Raw genomic sequence first — 21,564 nt, 5'->3', positions numbered from 1 at the left:
AAAGAAGAAAGTCAAGCCAGCAAGCTCTCACCCCTTCAGCACAGAGCTGGAGTGAGTGTTGGGAGTTTGTCACTTAAGCACTGTGCGTCTGAAGCACAACAATCCTCAGGCTTCCTCTCAACCTGTGAGCAGGGGAGGTGGGGCAGGAAGGAAACTGGCCAAGTGCAGTATAACTAGAGGGGCAAGCCCACCTCCAGCTTCATGGTTGGGGCAAACCCTAAGGCTCGCCACACCTCCTAGACACTTGAAATGGCAAGCAAAGTTGCGGACCCTTGATCAAACAATTCCTTCTCCAACATCAAAACATAATGGAAAAAAAGTTTTACCTGTCCCATGCCTTCCTCCATTATTTTGGTAGTTAAATATTCACTCCAGCACTGCATACAAAACTTATGTCCACACTCCAAACCGGTGAAGTACTGCAAAGAGAGAGAATGTTATGTGTACTGCGTACTCTTTTCCCACTGCTGAAAGATTAGCTGTATGCAGTTTTTCCTGAAAGAATCATCATCTTGCAAAATGTCAACATCTTCCCTTTAGAGCAGCCCTTCCCAAACTGGTGTCCTCTAGATTGTGTTGGACTACAAAACTTTCATCACCCTAGAGACTGAGGCTGATAGGAGTTGTAGTCCTGAATAATCTGAGGGGCACTGGGTTGGGGAAGGCTGTTAAGCTATCATTAGTGCTATAGCAGTTACTTTAGAGCTTCTTTCAAGTATTAACTGACCTAACTGCACTCACTTGCTTTAACCAGGAAATCTTATGGTGCAGTTAGTCCCTTTGTTTCAGAGTTCAAATAGCACATAAAAAGTAGATATCCCCACTCTTCATTCTCATAATGTAAAAAATAAATAAATCACAAATCAGAAGCGCAGGAGAAAGAAAACCAGAATACATGATCATAAACACGTTACAGTAATTGTTGTTGATGTCATCCGTCTGTCTTGAGACAAGGGAATGCGCCTCCTCTCTGAGGCACAAACTTAGGCATCCTGGGCTGCCCAGACGACAAGACCACACTCTCAGCCTCACTGTGGTCCATAGGAAAGCAGAGCAATACATTTGGCACCAACTTGGCTGCAGAAGCTGTCAGAAGGAGGCGTACTAGGCACTATCCAACCATCTTAGGGACTACATTCCAGATGTGTGTAGGGTTTACTCCTTAGCCTTTTCTTCTGAAGATGTTCCGCAAGGCAGCAGGTATGGATTTTTACTCAGGGCTTCCCCCCAAAGCATTTTTTATAATAATGCCAGATGTCCAAATAGTACTCTGTGCACTATGGAGTTCTCTGGCCAAGGCATCATCGGAATCAGCGCTAGGGAACCATTTTTAGGCAATGGGTCATATTTTTTTCTGAGCAACCTTGGGGGGGGGGGGAAGGTGTCACATGAGAGCGATGGATGTGGCCAGAGGCAAAACTGAGCAGAGCAATCAATCCTTTTGTTACCTTTGCATAGAAATTAGCCTAGTGTTCACACTCACAAACCCGTCTATCCTCCATCAAGGGAAGAAAGGAATTATTGGAGTTCAAGGACACAATGCAGTCAGGCAAAGTCTCTCAAGGAAGATGTGAAGCAGGGACAGTAAGGGGGTGTGGCCTGGGGAGAGTTCAGAGGGGCTTGGAGGGCCATTTCTATATGATATATCAAAGATAAAGGTGGAGGCAGAAAGTTGTAACAATGAGATTTGTAACATGAGAGAGCTAGAAGCAACATTGGCCTCTTGCGCATAATTTAATGCACTATTGAATGATTATTTTCATCACACTGGTTCTCAAAACCTCCAATTTGACTTAAATCTTCACAGATTAACCTCCACACATATAGTTTTTGTGCTGGGGTGGCTGTGACTACTGCCCCTTTCCGTATCACATGCCCTGCCAAGCCCAACCCTGCCAATTTCTGCATTCCATGCAGAGGTCCTGGATCATGTGGAACATGTACACTTTGTATATTTTCCACTCAATGCATAGACACAGAGGAAATACATAATCAGAGAGGCATGGGCAAAAAGCCTGCTCCCATCCACAAGCAGAGTTTATGAATGGCAGTTAACCTGTGAGAGTTATAATCACTGCCTTCTCCGCTCTACTGCCCCCTCCCCTCTGCTGTTCCCATGTCTCAACTAATTTCTGCACATCCCAGTAGTTCCAGTCCCCACACCAACACACAGAGAAGGAGGAGGAGGAGGAGGAGGAGGAGGAGGAGGAGGAGGAGGAGAATTTAGCCCAGTTTTCCAGGTATAGTAGCCCGAAGGGTTGAAAGCTGAAAGATGTGAATGCAGGCTTGTTGACAGCATTTCATTAATCATTTTCAATGAATGCTCTACACTTGCAAAAAGACATTCCCTACGTGTAATAAATGTAGTCTACCAGGGTAGGGAAACTCTTTCAGCCTGAGTTGTATTAGAACTTGCCTAACCTTTAGTGGGCATACACAAAAAGCTTCCCCCCAAAAGAAAAAAACAAAAAACATGTGCCTTTATTTCCCCACCCTTGGCACACAAGCACACATCTCTCTCTCTCTCTCTCTCTCTCTCTCTCTCTCACACACACACACACACACACACAGACACACACACAGCCTCACACATCAGGTAGGCACAAACACAGTCAGCATTTGTCAGCAGCCTTCTCCACAGTCAGCAACCTTCTCCACTCCAGCACTGAGGTACGGGTGGCTGGACAGACCCCGCCCACTCCTTAAACAGCTGCATTTGTACCCATCTGCATCCCAGCACTGAAGTGGGGGTAGGGAAAATTTTGCCTTTTACTGTCCAGGACGAAGCAGGAAGCTAAAGTATACAATGCAGCTATTAAACATACATACTATTTGTGACAAGTGATGGTTCCCACCACCAACAACAACCCCAGGGCTTTTTTCAAGTCTAGCTTCACATGATATTTAGGCTACTTTACTGCAAAAAATTTCAAATCTGAGGACAACAACTGGCAATGCAAATATATCTCATAAATTCCCTCTATCTAAATGTGCTAAGCCAAGGGATATTAAATGCACGGTGTTAAACCTCCACTGTTGCCTTCTCTTCAGGGCTTCCTCTTAACTTGTTGAACTTAAATCACGTTTATGGACTAGTCAACAGACTTCAAGGAAAGGAAACGGCAAGAAAGCCTGGTCTAGTAACTAGCTGCTGACAAAAGCAATGGCATGAGAAGCTCCCCCACTCAGAAATATTTGTTGCCAGCTATTTATATAGCACCTCTCCTATTTTGTTCACCCTCACCAGGAGATCTGAGAGGCACGTGTTTAATGCAGTGCAGCAAGTGGGCAGTTAAGAGCGAAGGTTCAACCAAACCCAGTAAAATCTGCAAGAGCTCTGGTATCTCACCCCAGGTTTATTCGTCTGCGTTGTTTTTGAGTTCAAGTTTTGTGCTGCCTTCTGCTGTGGAATGAAGTGCATAAGTATTTCTATAGCCAAGTTTAAAGTTCTGCTTCCTGGACTCTGCACATTCAGACTCGGTATATGAGAGCACATGCTTGCCCTCCCTGGTAGCAACATAAAAGTTCCAATCAGTGCTGCCGCTGGGCTACTACCACCCAGTCCCTGCGACATGCAACCCTGCAGTCAGTGTTCCTGCCCAGTGGAGCCAACTATCATACGTGTGAACTCTGGTTGTTGTAGTTGTTGGCACCTGTCTGTCTCAAGAGACAATGGAGTGCGCCTCCTCTCTGGGCCACAAGCCTGGGCTGTGTGTAAGGAAGCCCTGGGCTACCCAGACAACAAGATTCTTCTCTCAAGCCTCAGGGGTTGCTGGAAGTACCTCCATATTAATTATACCAGTTCTGCCTCAATGTATGTATGTCATGGGTAGGGATAACATAATTAACATGGTGGGGCTGAAAAATATCAGGACATGGCCCGGGGCCTGATCAATGCCACCACACACACAGGCCCTGTCAGCTGCTGCCATGAGAAGGCAGTCCCCGTCAAGACACACTATGCTATGTAAAAGGTAAAGGGACCCCTGACCGTTCGGTCCAGTCGCAAGCGACTCTGGGGTTGCAGCGCTCACCTCGCTTTACTGGCTGAGGGAGCCAGCGCACAGCTTCCTGGTCATGACTAAGCCACTTCTGGTGTACCAGAGCAGCGCATGGAATAGCTGTTTACCTTCCCGCCAGAGCGGTACCTATTTATCTGCTTGCACTGCATGCTTTCAAACTGCTAGGTTGGCAGGAGCAGGGACCGAGCAACGGGAGCTCACCTCATCGCGGGGATTCGAACTGCTGGCCTTCTGATCAGCAAGCCCTAGGCTCTGTGGTTTAACCCACAGCACCACACTACGCTATGTGCCTGCCTCTAAAGACCTAGCCTTTGTTCGAAACAGAACACTGAACTAGATGGGCTTTGGGCTGATTCAGGAAGGCCATTTTTTTATTGCTATAGTCACTAGTCACTCTCAATTACCTGTGGGAAATACCTGCTCTGCTTCTTTATAAGTCCCAAACTTTGACTCTAGCATCAGTATTCTTCCATCTAATTTTGCTGTTTCACAAGCAGAGATCTGCGCTCACAGCAATATTCATAAAGCTGCATCATCCTATGCAAACAGCTCCACTGAACTTTTTCTAACCCCTGCATATATAGCATTACTCAGAGGTCTCTGTGCACCAATGGCCTGGTCACAAGACACTGGGGAGTGAGCAACGACAGACAAGGGGAAAATTCAATTTGGAATTAATGAGAGGAAAAACAGAATCTCTAATGTTTAATTATACATTTTCATCTACTTCAAGAGAAGGATATGTATTTTGGTATTACCACTGGCAAAACCCCAACATCACCTGACATTTTCTTCAAGATTAATTCATTATTCTACACTTTTTAAAAACATTGCTAATGAAAGGTAGCTAGTCAGTGATAAGAATTAAAATCCCACAAAGATTAGTTGGGCCTAAATCCATTTTTCATCCATCTGCCAACATTAATTTTGCTTAACTCCTCTTGGGACATAATAATATCAGGTTGAATTTTTTTTTAAAAGATGACAAACTATTATAAAAAACATGTGCTAGGGGAGGATAACGGATATTTGGAAGTGCTATACAACAGGATGATGCACCATGGACCAAAACAGATTAGAACAAAAAAAATTAAGGATCCCTTTGTACAACAGTTTACTAAATATACAAAGGGAAATAATTTTAGAAAGAAATTAATTTTGAGAACTTTGGTTTACAGGCAGCCCCCTACTTAATACGTGTTCATAAAGACATCACTGAACCATCCCTAAAAAAGCAGAAAGGGGGTGGGGTGTTTTGCAGGGTTTTTCACTGGGTTTCAGTTATACACATAATTCCACAAATGGGGAGCCACTGCAGAAAATGCCCATTCTTGTGTTGCCACACTACAAACCTCTCATGGAAGAGGCACATAAAGATCATCAGATGATAATCTCAGGGTCCAGGGTAGGCTCATATGGGGAGAGGTGGTCCTTGTGCAGTCCTAAGCCATTTAAGGCTTTATAGGTCAAAATAAGCACTTTGAATTGTGCCTGGAAACTAACTGGCAGCCAGTGTAGTCGGACCAGGATCGGTGTAATATGTTCAAACAGTCTTGTCCCAGTGAGCAACCTGGCTGCTGAATTCTTCACCAGCTGAAGTTTCTGAACCATCTTCAGAGGCAGCCCTATGTATAACACATTGCTATAATGATACTAGAGCATAAAGAGGCTCTAGGCTGGCTCTGTCCAGATAGAGGTACATGGGGGCCACCAGCCCAAGCTGATGGAAGGCACTCCATGCTACTGAGGCCACCTGAGCCTCAAGTGACAGCCAAGGATCCAAGCTGCATACCCAACTCCTTCATAGGCAGTGTAACCTCATGAAAGCAGGCAGCCACCTGGTCTAAGGAACCATGCACTAACAATGCCTCAATCTTATCTGAATCGAGCTCATTTGTTGGCTCTCATCCAGTCTATTACCAAAGCAAGACAACAGTCCAACACAAGCACTGCAGATACAGAGAAGTAGAACTGTGTGCCATCAGCATATTGCCGACAACATACTCCAAACCTCTGGATAACCCCTCTCAGTGGTTTAATCTAGATATTAAACAGCGTAGGGCACTGGTTTTCAACCCTGGGATGGCTTGAGGAAGATTCAGGGGAGCCCTGGGGGGGCACCCTTTAATTAACTTGCAGCCCATATCTTCCTGCATATTCTCTTTTTCTCCCTGAGGAACATTCGGGGAACTGGCAACTTTAACCTGCAGCCCATTATCTTCCCGAAATAAAACAGTGACAAAAAAGTGGGGAAACACTTTTGCATGACTTAAATCTCCCCCCCCCAAAAAAAAAAATCCTCCCCAGATTCAGTAACTAACAGTTCCTTAGTTTTACACTTGAGAAATGTAAGAAAACAGCAAAGTAGCTCAATGGTGTGTGTGTGTGTGTGTGTGTGTGTGTGTGTGTGTGTGTGTGTGTCCTATAAGGAGGGATTTAAACATAACCCTGAAAGTGAGGAGCGTCTTCTGTGTTTCTCTCTCCTTCTACCCTCAACATTCCTCCTCATTCTTCTTCTCTACCTCTCCCTGCAGGCAACCCACACCTCCTTAACAGTCACCAAGCTTTATGGGGACAGGGAGAATGTTGCAGGAAAGAGCCATGTATGCATGTGTGTCCTGTGCTGTGTTTCTCTGTTTCCTTCCCCACAATAAGGAAATGCTTCTGATCTTAATATTTGTTTTGCGCTCTCCCCAACCCAATGTACACTCTAATTTCAGGAAAGGCAGGCTAGGGTTGCCACGTGGAGTGCGTCAGCTTGGCCCTGCAAAGCAGCCGCATTGCTTGGGTTCCCACCGACACGTGCTCCCACTTACAGACATGCCAAAAAGAGGGAGGGCAGAATGGGAGAAAACCCCACTTATGTGTGTCCTGTAACGGAACCCCTGTGTAAGTGGCTGGTGGACTCAAAGGGAGCCATGGACTCATATAGGTTGAAAACCACTGACATAGGGGATAAAATTGAACCTTGCAGAACCCTACATTGAAGGCTCCATGGGGAACACCCCTTAAGCAACACCCATCCAAGTAGGATCCAAATGCTTTGGAACATTGTGGTGCACCGCATGCCCGCTGAAGGAGTAACTCAGTATCAACTGCAAGTATAAAAGCATTTGAGACTCTGCCTTGAAGTTGGACAGCATTCATATATACAATTATGGTTTAACTTGCACAATGATCCAAACAAATGATATAAGAACCAAAAGGATACACAATAAAAAAAATGAATGCAAGACAGCATATGAAGATATTGCATTTTACTTAGGAAACTCAATTTTTATTACTCGCTGACTGGCATTAGAACTTGTTATAAAATTAAATTACATGAAGTCAGAAGTACTTGGATAGAAATCCCATAAAACAGAAGCAAAGTTAAAAGACTGCATGAAATTCTAAGAAGAACAATGTTATCAAGAGGTTATTGAGATGATAAAAAGAAGCGGATAATCTCACAAAAGAGCATTTTCCAAATATTTGAGAAACCCTGGGATTCCCTAGTAAGATCAAATAATATGTCTCCGCAAAGGCAGGTTGCATGTCACTGTTAATCTTCAATATGGAGTATACTGGAAATGTTGGTCACATTGGAAGTCACAGAGAATGCAAATGGAGTAACACAGAGATTCAAAAAGGTTTGCAGGAGTCCAATGTGAATTGAGTATGTGTCCTACAACATTCCCCCAAATCTTCTGCTATAATACAGAAGAGGGAGGCTGTGTCTTGGCAAGCAAGTCAATGAGAGTAACACTTGGAAGCCATATAATTTGAAGAACAATGTCAAAGATCCATATTCAACTAGAAATATGAGCCTTATTCAAATTATTGGTTAATAGCTATACCTTTTGATTATTCTTGAATCATTAGAAATACACATTACTCACTAGTGTCATATTTATTACTTGCACCAAAACAAACAGCAAAAATTCTGGCAAACTTCAAATCTTTAGCCATGAAATAAGAGTTAAATAAAGTGTGCTACACAGCTCAAACAATGAAACAGTAATGCTTAAAGAATAGACTGTATAAAAACTTCAAGGAAAATTTAGCAATCATTTATTGTATTCCAAAAATTACAATATTGATACAATTGCATTATGATAAGCTTATTAGTTTTGAAATACATGTGTTATTTTCCTGTTTTCTATTTGTATAAAATAAGTTTTATTATTAGCCTAATATATAGCTTTACTGAATATTTATATTAAAAGAAAAAGAAGCCTAGTTCTCAAACAACAAATGAGGAAAACCTGTTCTACCATGTATCACTTCAGCCTGTAGGAGGAGGTTCACATTACAGTGGTGCCTCGCAAGACGAAATTAATCCGTTCCGCGAGTCTCTCCGTCTTGCGGTTTTTTCGTCTTGTGAAGCACGGCTATTAGCGGCTATTGACGGCTTAGCGGCTTTAAGAAAAAGGAAACAAACTCGCAAGAACTTGCAAGACGTTTCGTCTTGCAAAGCAAGCCCATAGGGAAATTCGTCTTGCGGAACGACTCAAAAAACGGAAAACTCTTTCGTCTTGCGCGTTTTTCGTCTTGCGAGGTACCACTGTAAATGTTCCTCTAGTCTAAACAAAAGAACTCCCTGTGCAGGCAAAACACATGTGTCAGAGACAAGATAGCTAGATGAAGGCCAAGACAGATATAGGAAAGACTACTGGCTATTATCTTCCATAACAACCCATATATAAATTGGCTAAATTGCAGACATCCAAAATAAGAGTTTAGAAGTCAAAGGAGACAATGTTTTAAAGATTTAAATGCTTTAAATGCCTTTTTTAAAAGTTACTCACAGAGTTAGGATAGTTCAAATAGCAGATCTGGCAAGGCATGTCCTGTGCAGATGACCTTGTGCTCATCTGACGTGTTCGAGACTTTTTACTAGGATTAATTACATGACATTCTGCAAAGAGCTTCTCCAGGTTGCCATCAAAGTACCTGCATGAACACAAAAGGGAAGTGAAGCCAAATGTTTAAAAACAACAAAATAAACTGTTCTTCACTTGAGAATAATAGTTAGAGATTGAGTAAGGAGGAGCTTTTCGGGCCTTATTTAAAATGGGATGGGTGCCTATTCTTTCTCCACCACCTATGCCTCACCTTGCCATTTGTATTGGCCCTGTAAAACTGTGAAGATGAGGCAATCCAAATAGCCCTGCAAAGTTTGCAGCCAGGAAAGCACTAGCAGTCAAAGGATACAAAGTTCAGGACAGGCGTATCTAGGCTGCCTTGCTTCAAGTACTTCCTGCATCAATGGAGTAGTTCAGGTTCATGCCCTTCCTAGTATATGGGCAGTGTTTTGGATCACCTACTTAGATGTGTAGGTAGCCAAGACATTTTTAAAAACAACTATAAAACAGTTGTTTGGATTGTCAAGATGGCAACTTATCAAAGCATCTTCAAATTTAGCCTTTGGAGTGTAAATTAGGACTTGCGCAGACAGCAGGTCTACTATGCAACAATTGCTCACAGGGGGGAAAAATCTTTCCAGTTTCTTCCCAAGTTACATGTGAAAACTTTGGACAAATTCTTCCATTTAGCAACTCTAATTTCCAAAATACATAACATTGCTGTACTCTCTTATGCTGCCTAGGGCATACTTCATAATAAATTCATCCCCACCCAATTCCCAGCGCTGTCTTAGTGCACTTTTTAAAAACCTAGATTAAAACAACAACAACAACAAGCAAGCAAGCAAGTCCATCTACCTGTGCAGATTAATACCTCAAGAACCTTCTCTAACAAGCCATGCTTTCAATTCCTACAGTAATGTCCTGCCACTTCCGAGTTTCTGCAACAGATCTTCCTGCCTCTATTACGATTAAACAGGAGTTGCATTAGGATAGGAGAAACTATGCTGCTTCAGCTAATGGTTTTAGTTCAAGTAGCAGACGAGATGCTTTGCAAGCAGAGGCTGCCAAGTTCAGTTCTCATCCTCTCCAAATTGCATTCAGAAAGACCCCATCTAAAGCCCTGGAAAACTGTTGTCAGTGAGTATATTAAATGTTGAGCTAAATGGACCAACCATTTAGGAAGCAGCTTCCTATGGTTCTAATCCTTGCAATTTCTGCATCTGCTGCTCTCATTGCTTAGAATAACTAACTGCCTGATCTTGAGCTATCCCACTGGAAATTTCAAAAGCAGCAGCCATCTTTATTTCTCGGGTGACATAATAAATGGGCAGTGTCTGAGTCAGGTCTGTGATAGCCTGGCATTTAAGGCCACTCAAAGAATGAATGGAAACCACTGAATACTCTGGGGGAGAGGTGGGGGAGGAAAGAGCTTACCCAGTTGGGGCAGCTGTTGGAAACTTGCCCTCTCACAGGTCTTGCTAAACTCCTTACAGGAGAAAAACAAGAAGGAACTCTTAAATTATGCCAAGATGGGCACCTCCCATTATCTAACACAACTAACACAGTGTAACGTAATGTAACGTAAAATATTAACAAGAGTGTTGCAGCACATTTTTGTACAGGCATCAGATTAATCTGTTGCTTAGAAGAGTGTGTTGATAGTAGAATGGCAGACATTTGCCATTTACCATATTTTTCCATGTATAAGATGAGGTTTTCTGCTTTAAAAAAATTAGTGGAAAATTGAGGGTTGTCTTGTACACGGAACATGGGCATCTGGGTGAATTTTAAAATATTTAAGCATATGTTCAGGATTCTGGCTTGGGCGGGCTGAGGTGGTCCCTCCTGCTGCCATCCCCCCTTCCTCCCGCCCCCCCCCAGCTACATGCTAGCGACTGGCTCACCTCCTGAAGCACCTGTGGGGTCAACCACTAGATCGAGAGCAGCTGTCACCACAGCTGCTGAGAGCTGCCTCAGCTACCTCTCCTTGCCCTTCTTTCCTCATTTTCCTCTTCCCCTCTCAAACTCCCACCTTGCCCCCAGCCCGCTCATCACCTTCCTCAGCCTGGTTTGCTTGGTGGCATGGCCCAACACAGAGCGGCCGCTGCCTTCCTCCAGCTCTTCCTGCTTAGGAGCCTGCTTCCCCGCAGCAGCAGCTGCAACCGAGGGGAAGTGTGTGGTGCCCCAGTCGCTACCTTTGCTTCTGCACTATGGGGCACTGCATGCACCTCTTGCTGGACACTTTGAGGCTGATCACCCTAAAAAAGATCAACAACTTGCCGCCACCAATCATCCAGATTTTCACTTCTATTTTAGAGTTTCATTTTCTTAATTTTGGGTTCAAAAAAATAGGGGTTGTCTTATACATGGGGGCATCTTATACATGGAAAAAATACGGTATTTATTTCAACGATCTGCACACCACCTAACACCACTGCTTATAAGTACAGTGGGTTTACAAACAATACAAAACATAAATTCAGTTAAAACTAACTAAGAGGTCACAAAAGCTCAATCAAAATGCCTGAAGTTCAACAGGGCCAAGAGAAAGTTACACAGAATTGGGCTGATACGGAACACACGGTTTCTAGTGGATGGATGCAAGCCATGTGGCTATACTTCCAGTATCAGAAACATGTCTTGTGATTCTCAGCATCTGGTATTAACAGAAGAAGAGTGCTATTACACTCATTTTCTTCTTGTGGGCTTCATATATGCATCTGGCTGGACATGGCGAGATCAGAATGCTGCACTAGTGGGGTCTTGGGTCTAGTCAAATTTAACATGACTTGGAAGCTGAACGCTGGCTCCCTCGGCCAATAAAATGAGATGAGCACCGCAACCCCAGAGTCGTCCGTGACTGGACCTAATGGTCAGGGGTCCCTTTACCTTTAAGGACAAATATTGCTTTGCCATTGTATAACAAGTTAAAATTCAAGTTTAAAATCCTAATCAATGCTGAATCAAGCAACCTAGCTATAATAAGCGGAAACTGCTTCCTAGAATTACTGTACAATATCATGTGTAATTGGAAATGAGACATGAGAAGAAAAAGAAAGTGGGAAATCCAAAGGATTTGGAATCAAAGAGATTCTGGAAGAATACTTCTATCATTTCAGAGCAAGGGATTTTCCTAATAGTTTGCCCAAGAGGATTTCGAAGCTAAATAGCAGATTACATCAGTTTACACATGGAAGAGCATCCTTTAATAGATTCACAAGCATTACGGGAATGAAAAGCTATATCACAAATGGAATCTGTTCCTAAATAAACGTAATCAAGTTACCAATAATAATCCTTGGGACACCTGGAATAAGTGCCACACAACTAATGTATATTTTTCCTACTGGGTAGTGTTTGCTATGCCACCTGAAAGCTATGATCTTTAAAACAAAAAAACAAAGCACGCAAAAAGCCAGTGTCATGCTTTATTCTTGGTGAAAACATGGACCACCAGTAGTTATGTGATTTTCTAGCATGAAAAAAAAGCATAATGAATCCTTTTACAACTTTTCGACTTTACTAGCAATTTTTCTGGTGTAAGACACAATTACTCAACCTCATTTCCCTACCCAGTTGTCTGCTGTTCCAAACAAGAGAAAAATAGGCAGTTCAGATATGACTTTACCATTCTCTTAACTAAGGTTGCCATCTTAAACAAGCTGTCAAACCAAATGTTAATATGCAAGAAATATAAATTAGCCTTCTCTTTTACCCCAATATTTTTAATAGCTGGATCCAGCTATTTCTAAATAGATTTAAATCACATTTCTCATTTACAATCTTTTCTTGGTGATTTAAATTCCTCTAACTTGAAAGCAGCTGGAGCACAATGAAGAAGGCCACATTTTAACTTGGTTGAGGAATCAGCAAAGCACCAGATTCTTCAAATTTATCTTTGAAACTAAGAAGGGTAGATTGTCAATCTCAGAACTATGGTTGGGGATGAAAGTAGCTGCAGACTAGTAGCGTCTGACAAGCCACAGACTCCCTACCTCCATCACTTTTTCCACTTGTATCATATTTCTCATGTTACTCTTTGAACTGGGACTTTAAAAAGATTTTTAGACAGTGTGTTGTACATTTTAAGTGCAACAACAACGAATGCCGAAAGTACCTCATGCCAGGGCGTATCATCTCCATGAGTCCAACTCTGAACTCCTCATGGGGGTTAGAGAAGGAACTCTTTTGATTTGAGACTCTTTGGCTTCCTTGCAGTTGCTTAACCTCCAAATTTCCATGTTGGCACAGTTCAAATACAACTTGCAAAAAAGAAACAAGATCTGCATTTCCTGAAAATAGCGTTTTATTATAGCAACACTCAAGCTACAAATTAAACGCAGCAAGACACAAGTCAGTTAGCTCTGCCCACATTATATGGTTGTTCAATATATGCCAACAGCAACGTAGACTGACATTAATACAATGAGTATTGTCAGGAACAAGCAAAGGCGAGAGCCAGGATAACTAAAATCACCCAGATTTGAAAACTCTCTCTCTCCAGTTACCACCCAGGACCATGTTGACGGTTGCACTGAGGGTTATGAAACCCTAGGGAGAACACATTGTAAAAGACTGGCATATTCAATATAAAAAGGCAGTACCCTGCATGTATCTCTTGGGAACAGGAGGCTTCTCCCTGACCCCACCCTTGTCCTCTCCACTCTGCCACCACAACCTTAAAACACAGCAAGTCTCGCATTCAGCCATCTGATTGCCTCTAACATAGGCAACTGGTGACTGTCTAGATAGAATGAAGCACTCAGGGTGGCTTGAACACCATTTTCTTCACTAAGAGAACTTTCTCTCACAAAAATCTGAAAATCATTGTGAATGCTAATCTGCAGCCAAGTATAGATAACTGAAATACTAAACCTACCAGGTTACCAGAACACTTTCCAGAAGGAGAAAAGCAGTTTGCTTACCTTTCCATCAGCTTTTCTTTATCCCAGTTGAAATGACTAAGGAGTATCCTGGTGATAGTTGCTGGATTCTAGAAAAAGGGGGGGAAATGTCATGGTAGAAGTTAATGAGCAGCAAAACAGAGGCATGCCCATGAAGAACTGGAAGTTTAACATGCGTAGGCATCAAAGCTCCAATACACATTTACATCCCCCTTCCTCCAAGGAGCTCTGGGCAGTACAGTCGACAAATATTTTGCACAGGGGCTCTATTGCCCCTGTACACGTTGACGGACATGATTTGACATGATGCTAAGCTCTGGAGGTACTCAGTGTCTCAGAGTCGCAACACAAGTGCAGTGTCACAGATGGGTGAACCTCTGTTTATGGTAGTGGTGGGAAAATTGTAGCCTTGCTAATATTGCTGGACTACAACTCCCATCATGCCTGACTGCCTGGCCATGCTGGCTGGGATGATGGGAGCCCAACAATAGGGAGAGGGTCACAGGTTAGCCACCCTGGCAAGTAAAAACAGTTTTTAAAGTTACATTAAAAAAACACAGACACCTTGCTTTTGATTACAGTGTGCCTATGTTTCCTGTTTTCCTAAAAGAAATCTTAAGTAATCAAGGGTTTTAGAAAAACAAAGCTCTTAAAGATGAAGACAACTACAGATTCTTCACTATCCCCAGACTTCTCTGCAGCTGAATTTCCTCTACCATATTTTGCTAGCTACACCTACCTGCTTCCTAAAAACAATACAACTTGCCAGTGTTCAAAAATCAGATATATAATCTAATTGCCAAATGGTACCTTAAACCTAGATTACAGTCTCCACAATGTAATGTCTAGGTGCCATCCCTGCCCTCCCGGTGGAATTTGTTATTGTTACCATCATCATAATTTCTACACTGCTTTATATTTTAAAGAACAAATCTCAAAGCAGTTTACAACACATTAAAACATCAAATAAAGCAACCCAGAACAAAACAAATTCAAGCTTCAAAGAAAATATTTCAGATCCTTCTCTAAATGACATTTTGCTTTCCCCAGTTGCCAATCTGGCATCCGAAGATCTCCATGTCGTCACAATTGGACCCACACTAGTCGCAAAATGTGCCTGGTACCTTTCTAACACTACAACTTACACTCAGCAACAGGAATCTGTTAAGTGAGAGGACTTCATAAGGCCAGGAAGGCTTACAAACGGGAAGTGCCTGAGAACTGTAGGTTGCCAGGCCCCAGCACTACTGCTGCTAGAAGGTAAGGTTTGGGGAGGGAGAATGACACAGGGCAGGGAGCCTTGAAAATGGCATTTGTTTATTTATGAGCCCAGCTGAAATACAAATAGTATTTTGACTCATGTCATAAAAGCTTATTTTATTTCTAAGCCTACTCCATCCCAGTTGCAAAGCTAAGCAACATCACTGGTTCTAGCACCCATGGACAGAAATTCAGAAATGGCTCCAACAAGACATTACTTTACACAATGACCAATATTCTAATTATCCAGCACTACTTCAGACTCATAGCACATCCTACCTCAAGTACCCCAAGTATCAAAGGCCAGACATGTGGGATTTTTTTAGTAAGCTGCTAACTGGAACAAGAGTTACACTACCCAATTCTGAGTGTTGTGATTTTGACAACAGTGTTTAAGATGACAATATAAAGCCATTCAATACCTCACCTGCCATATTCATAACCTATTTCTAAAGTTTCTAAATGTTGCCAGAAGCCTACAGTAACAATTTGTTACTTCAGAAGACTAATGCTAGTAAAATGAATGTGCAGCACTACAAATATAAACCAAATCACAAAATCTGCCACTGTATGTTACAGCCAGGGTAGGTGGGTAGAAAACTTGTGGCACGCATACACACACAGCCTGATATTATTGGACTCCAACTCCAATCAGCCCCCCCCCAAAAAAATAATCAATGATCAGGGACGAATTGATGGGAGCTGCAGGTTTCACAACATAGCATTTAAATATCAAGTTGCTTTGATCACTTCATTTCTATTACAGTACTATGCTACAGTTGTAAGAGATTATGGGTTTGCTACCTCAGAGGAAACTGTCAATCCTAGGACCCTGTAGAATTTGTATCCACACAAATAATCTACTAGAATGCAACAGTTTCACTGAAAAGCAACTTTGTTATGCTTGTTTATAATAGAAACACCTTCAACATTCTCTTAGACCCAGAAACCACCTTTAATCCCAACACACAACACAGGATCCACACTGGGAGGGAGGGAGATGCAAAAAAAATCCTCAGATAATCCATTTATGAGTCCCACAGCACCAGTTGAAGACCAATATCTAACTGATCTCCAATTGCAAGAAAGTCAAGAGTATGCCCACAGCACAAAACACATTTGAAGTTGCAACTCAACTAGCATGGATTCTTTTTAAAAGCATCTAATGGGAGTTCCCACATCACCTTTATTCATACCCTACTCTTTAGCTACTAATGTAACACTGGAGACCTATACAGTGGGACGAGGGAGGGAGATATGTGTCCCGCCAGACAGTGTTGGTTCCAACTTCCATCTGTCTGCCAGTATGGCCAGTGCTCAGAGGGGAAGGTAGCTGTGGTCCTACAAAGTGCTGATTTCCCTGGGCTTGTTACAAAACTCTTGCCCACAGTATCTGGAGGGGGGAGGGGGGAAATAACAACATTAGTTCCAAGCTCTGTAGTTACAGATGCTTCAGGTTGTGTTTTTGGGTTGCAGACCGCCAAAACCCGGAAGTACCGGAACAGGTTACTTCCGGGTTTCGGCGGTCGCGCATGCACAAAGCCACTAAATCACGCTTTGCACAGAAGCCCCGAATTGCAACCCGCGCATGCGCAGACGTGCCGCTGCAGATTGCAAACGTGCATCCTGCACGGATCACGTTCGCAACCCGAGCATCCACTGTAATTACCTAGCCGCACTAATGCAAGCAAGATTTTGTTGGTTTTTGGTATGAATTCTAAACGTTAATTAAAAATCATGAATTGTGTTCATGGCTACACACCCTAGGGTTGTTCAATACAAGGGAAATGGAAGACACTTGGAAGGCAAGGAGAGAGCAAGAGAGAAACTGACTAGATATTCAGCAATATTAATCTACCTACAGGATAAGACTAGCAAAAATTCACTATAATTTGGGAAGGAGCCTCTTTGCATCCCAAGCACTGGATAGGCACAGTGGTAGTTCAATGTGGAAAGACTTCAGGAGTGCTGAACTCTTGGCTCTCCCTATGGCAGTCATAGTTCAAATGTAAAAAAGCACTGCCCAGTCAATTCATCCATTTGTTTTGAACGCATGCACACACACAACATTTTAGCTAATGAAGAAGCATTTCATTCAGCATTTCTAAAACACAACTCAAAATTACCAAAACATTCCGGCCTACCGTTCCATGTCAAACAGTTCCTGCCTAAATTTAAAAATCATTTCTACCTAATTAGACACATGCTTGACTCACAAAATTTCAGATGGCATTAGTTCTCCTACAGGCTAAGGCTTAAGATAGGGGCTCCACTTTTGTACATGTACCACTTCTACTGGCTTCATTACATGCTTAGCCAGCAAGTGTCTCCTACCCTTTCCCACTGAAATCGTCAGAAAACGTTCAACTGCACAAAACTAGTCACCTGAAAGTGCATGGTATCAAGGAGCAAATGATGAAGCTTAAAATGGAAGCTAGTTTTGGTACTTAGAAGCCCGGACTCATCATTTCTCACATTACTGTTCCACTTTCCTCCAGGAAGCTCAGGGTGGCATACATCAATGGGCTTGTCACATTTTATGCACTGGCTGCCCCAATGTCACTCAGTGAGTTTTGTGGCTTGTGGGTATTCAAACTAGAGCTCCTTGAATCTAAGCTCAAAAAACTAACCAGGATCTCACACTAGCTCTCAATGAAGGGAAAGACACTAGCACCAGAAAACTAATGAAAGGGAAAAGGTAGTTTTTTCAATCAGCTCCAATGAAAAGCTTTACATGAGAAATTTGAGACAATTGGTTTACAATCTCCTATGCTTGGTTTTATTGTATAATGATGTACAACCCACCATATTACTGCAAAATTACTTTACCTGTATCCACTTCAGGAACTGACAGTGCAAAGTGGGAAGCCCTAGAAATATTATTGCTTCAGAAAAGAGCAGCCCAGTTAATAAATTTCCACCTTTACTCATGAATGAACGAACTATGGGCTTCCATATGGTTCCACCCAAAGCTTCATTCTACCAGAAAAGTTTGGTATTCTTTCAGGGGGGAGGTGAGTTTTGCCAATCTGTCTGGGAGGAGAGTGGGATGATGAAATATTGCTTTTAAGAAAAGTATTGCATTTTGTTGCATGCTAACCTGACATGGTGTACAGTATGTGTCCACATATATAATTCCCTATTTTTGCATTTAAAATAAATGTGAACAGTGAATGGGAAAAGGTCACACCTCTGTTTGAATATATTTTAGTGACACGCTTTACACCTATGTCATTTCATACAAAATGGAGTATACTGGCATATTAAAATTTGCCTAAGTGAAAGCCATCATGTAGGAAGGGACTCTTAAGATAGATGGCAAAAGAAAATGTGAGTGAAAAGGAAACACATTTGAAAAAGTGGAAAAGAGAAATCAAGGATATTAATGTCTTGTGTTAGGCATCTGCCAGTATATTTTGAAGGAGACAGCAGAAACACTGGGATGACCAGTCATTTGAGTTTCATGCTAAAATTTCAGACTTTTTTTAAAAACTAAGCTTCTAAACAGTTAGATGTCCTTAAGGGAAGGGCTGTAGTCCAATGGTAGAGAACATGTTTTGCATGCAGAGGTTCCCAGGTTCAATCTCTGGCATACTGAAAACTGAGAAAGACTGGTGTCAGTACAGGCAATAGTTAACTACAGGAGTCTGACTTGTATAAGGTGATTTTCCTATGTTAAATATTCAATATGGAACAATCCACAGCAGCACGATATGCATTTGATTAAACAGTACTGCTAAAAGGATTAATTAATACATTATTCTGGGGAAAAATAGCTTTTACCAGGGCTTTTTTTTAAAGAAAAAGCTTTTCTTATCCTAGTAAAGGCCATGTCAAGGCTCTTGGGCATTTTCTGCAAATGTCAAATTTACATAGTACCCATGTGTAAGTGCACCTACACTTACTGTGGTGGTGTAACATGTCCTCACAGAAATTATGATTTGACAGATGTTAAATGCCCATACAATACAACTGAATAATTTAGACAGCACTGTAATCAAGATTTCATAGGAATAGATTAGGATCAAGTGGTCACTAAGTGCAACATGCCACCCTTTTAAGAGGGAGTCTTCTCAATTGGGTTTATGTTATACAAATTTCACTGCAGAAAGTCTACTGAATTTCTACAAAAAAAAAAAATCTAGAGGAAAGTCAGAATAAATATCAAAGGTATTCTCAAAACACAGCTATATGATCTGTTGGCCCCCAAGAGTTATTTAAAACATGTACGCATGTTTTAAAAAATATTTGCAGCCTACAAAAAAAACCCCACATAACTCAAGCCAGCTTATTCTAAACCCTCGGAGAGCAACATGTTACATAACACCCCCTTTCTACTTTGGTCTGGGCTAGTGTGATTACATGTGTGCTCTGTTGCCCGAAGACTGCTAGTGGCAAAATAAACAGCTGCCCTATTCCAGGAGTAGGCAACCCTCCTGAAGTTAAAAATATATCAAGGATCTGCAAGTCACTTAAGCATTGAAAGTGACAACTTCAAGTAATGGTCTTCATTTCTGGAATGGCTGCCACAATTAGCACAGAGCTGAAATATCAGCAATATTTCAAACAAATCTATTTTACAGTCACAGAGGCTCAGATACATTTCAAAATACTCCAAGTATGAAATTACTTTGCCAGGTTTCAAACAGAGACTATAAAACCCTCACATTTTTTTCAGTACCAATGGTTTCAGTGTGCATCATTTTAAATGACAGACAGCCTAGGCCTTTTTTTTGTACATTGGTGATAATATATGAAGTTGTGCAAACAAAATTAATGCTAGATGCAATTACAGAGCTGGAGATTGCTCCGCTATTATATTATAATCCTTCCCTTTCTCTGAAGAGCTCAGAGCAGAATACACCCCCCTCTCTTTATCCTCAAAGCCACCCTGTGAGGTAGATTCAGCTGAGACCAACTCAAGGCTCCTCAGGAGGATTTGTGGCCAAGCAGGAATTTAAGGCAGGGTCTCTCCAACAAATCTAGCTACTACATTACCCGAGCACAGTCCACCAAACCCAGAATCAAAAGGCTCGTTTTTCCTACCACTGTCACAAGTGGTAGCTATTCATCTGCTTTTAAAAAAGTAAGAGAGTCAAATTCTGGTTGGCCAATGAGGGCCTGCAGTGCTGCCATTACCACAACTGCCTCCATTAGCCAGTGGCAAAAAGAATATAAACCAGGCTTCCTCAACCTCAGTCCTCTAGATGTTTTTTTGGCCTACAACTCCCATGATTCCTAGCTAGCAGGACCAGTGGTCAGGGATGATGGGAATTGTAGTCTCAAAACATCTGAAGGGCTGAGGTTGAGGAAGCCTGATATAAACCATTCTATTTATTGTTGATATTAAAAAGTTGCTTCTCTGTTAAAAGCACTCAAAGCACTGCTACAATAAAATAAACAAATGCATGAAAATAGAGTGTCAAAGCTTGCTTACAAGCCAATGGCAAGTGATCCCAAAACATCCCTGGGCATCTTTTTCGTGCTACATTATTATCATCACTACTAGGGAGTCCTTTCTAACATTCAGCCTAAATTTCTTTATTAAAATTTTGTGCTATTGCTTCTTACCTTAGAAACAAAAAGCATAACACCTGATCATGATCCTTCAATAAGACAGTTTCACATATATGAACACTTGCCAATCCACTCTCATTCTTCAAACTCATGTCCTTTCAAAGGCAATGCCCAACTTTTAAACCAATTCAATTTTCCTCCAATTCTGCTTCCATCAGCAACCACTCCCTGGAAGTCCAAATAAAGTGGGAATCCAAGGAACAATGAATTTTGAGCTCAATTTCAGTCCAATCCATTTTCAAGAGCTTATCAAAGGTAAGAATTAGAACTAAAATAATTTATAACACATATCTAATTTGTGTTATCCCCCAGCTTGTACAGAAAAGGATATGGATTCAGAATTTTATAGACCTGTAGGGGAAGGGAGCTCTCACAACTGCTGGGGAGACACAAAGAACACCTCTATGTTCTGCTCCTTGGAATTGGAATCAAGAGTCATTTCCCATCAGATGTCAATCTTATTCAATATCTTTATCAACGACTTGGATGATGGACTCAAGGGCATCCTGATCAAATTTGCAGATGACACCAAACTGGGAGGGGTGGCTAACACCCGAGAGGACAGAATCACACTTCAAAACGACCTTGACAGATTAGAGAACTGGGCCAAAACAAACAAGATGAATTTTAACAGGGAGAAATGTAAAGTATTGCACTTGGGCAAAAAAAATGAGAGGCACAAATACAAGATGGGTGACACCTGGCTTGAGAGCAGTACATGTGAAAAGGATCTAGGAGTCTTGGTTGACCACAAACTTGACATGAGCCAGCAGTGTGATGCGGCAGCTAAAAAAGCCAATGCAATTCTGGGCTGCATCAATAGGAGTATAGCATCTAGATCAAGGGAAGTAATAGTGCCACTGTATTCTGCTCTGGTCAGACCTCACGTGGAGTACTGTGTCCAGTTCTGGGCACCACAGTTCAAGAAGGACACTGACAAACTGGAACGTG

The 21,564-nt window shown here is 41.9% G+C and overlaps 1 protein-coding gene across 1 annotated transcript in view; it reads right to left on the bottom strand.

Moving 5' to 3' along the window:
* ARIH1 (ariadne RBR E3 ubiquitin protein ligase 1) overlaps positions 1 to 21,564 on the bottom strand; it is a 51,723-nt gene that overhangs the window by 21,063 nt on the left and 9,096 nt on the right. Inside the window, exons 2-4 of the mRNA XM_079953321.1 lie at positions 13,798 to 13,865; positions 8,813 to 8,957; positions 327 to 419 (exon numbers count right to left, since the gene is read on the bottom strand). Of these exons, the coding sequence (XP_079809447.1) occupies positions 327 to 419; positions 8,813 to 8,957; positions 13,798 to 13,865 (306 nt within the window). The remainder of the gene's footprint in view (positions 1 to 326; positions 420 to 8,812; positions 8,958 to 13,797; positions 13,866 to 21,564) is intronic.

This window comes from Podarcis cretensis (genome assembly GCF_951804945.1).
Source record: "Podarcis cretensis genome assembly, chromosome: 14".
In the NCBI taxonomy this organism is placed as follows: Eukaryota; Metazoa; Chordata; class Lepidosauria; order Squamata; family Lacertidae; genus Podarcis; species Podarcis cretensis.
The sequence above is the reverse complement of the archived record's forward strand: the minus strand, read 5'-3'. Positions and strand labels throughout refer to the sequence as shown.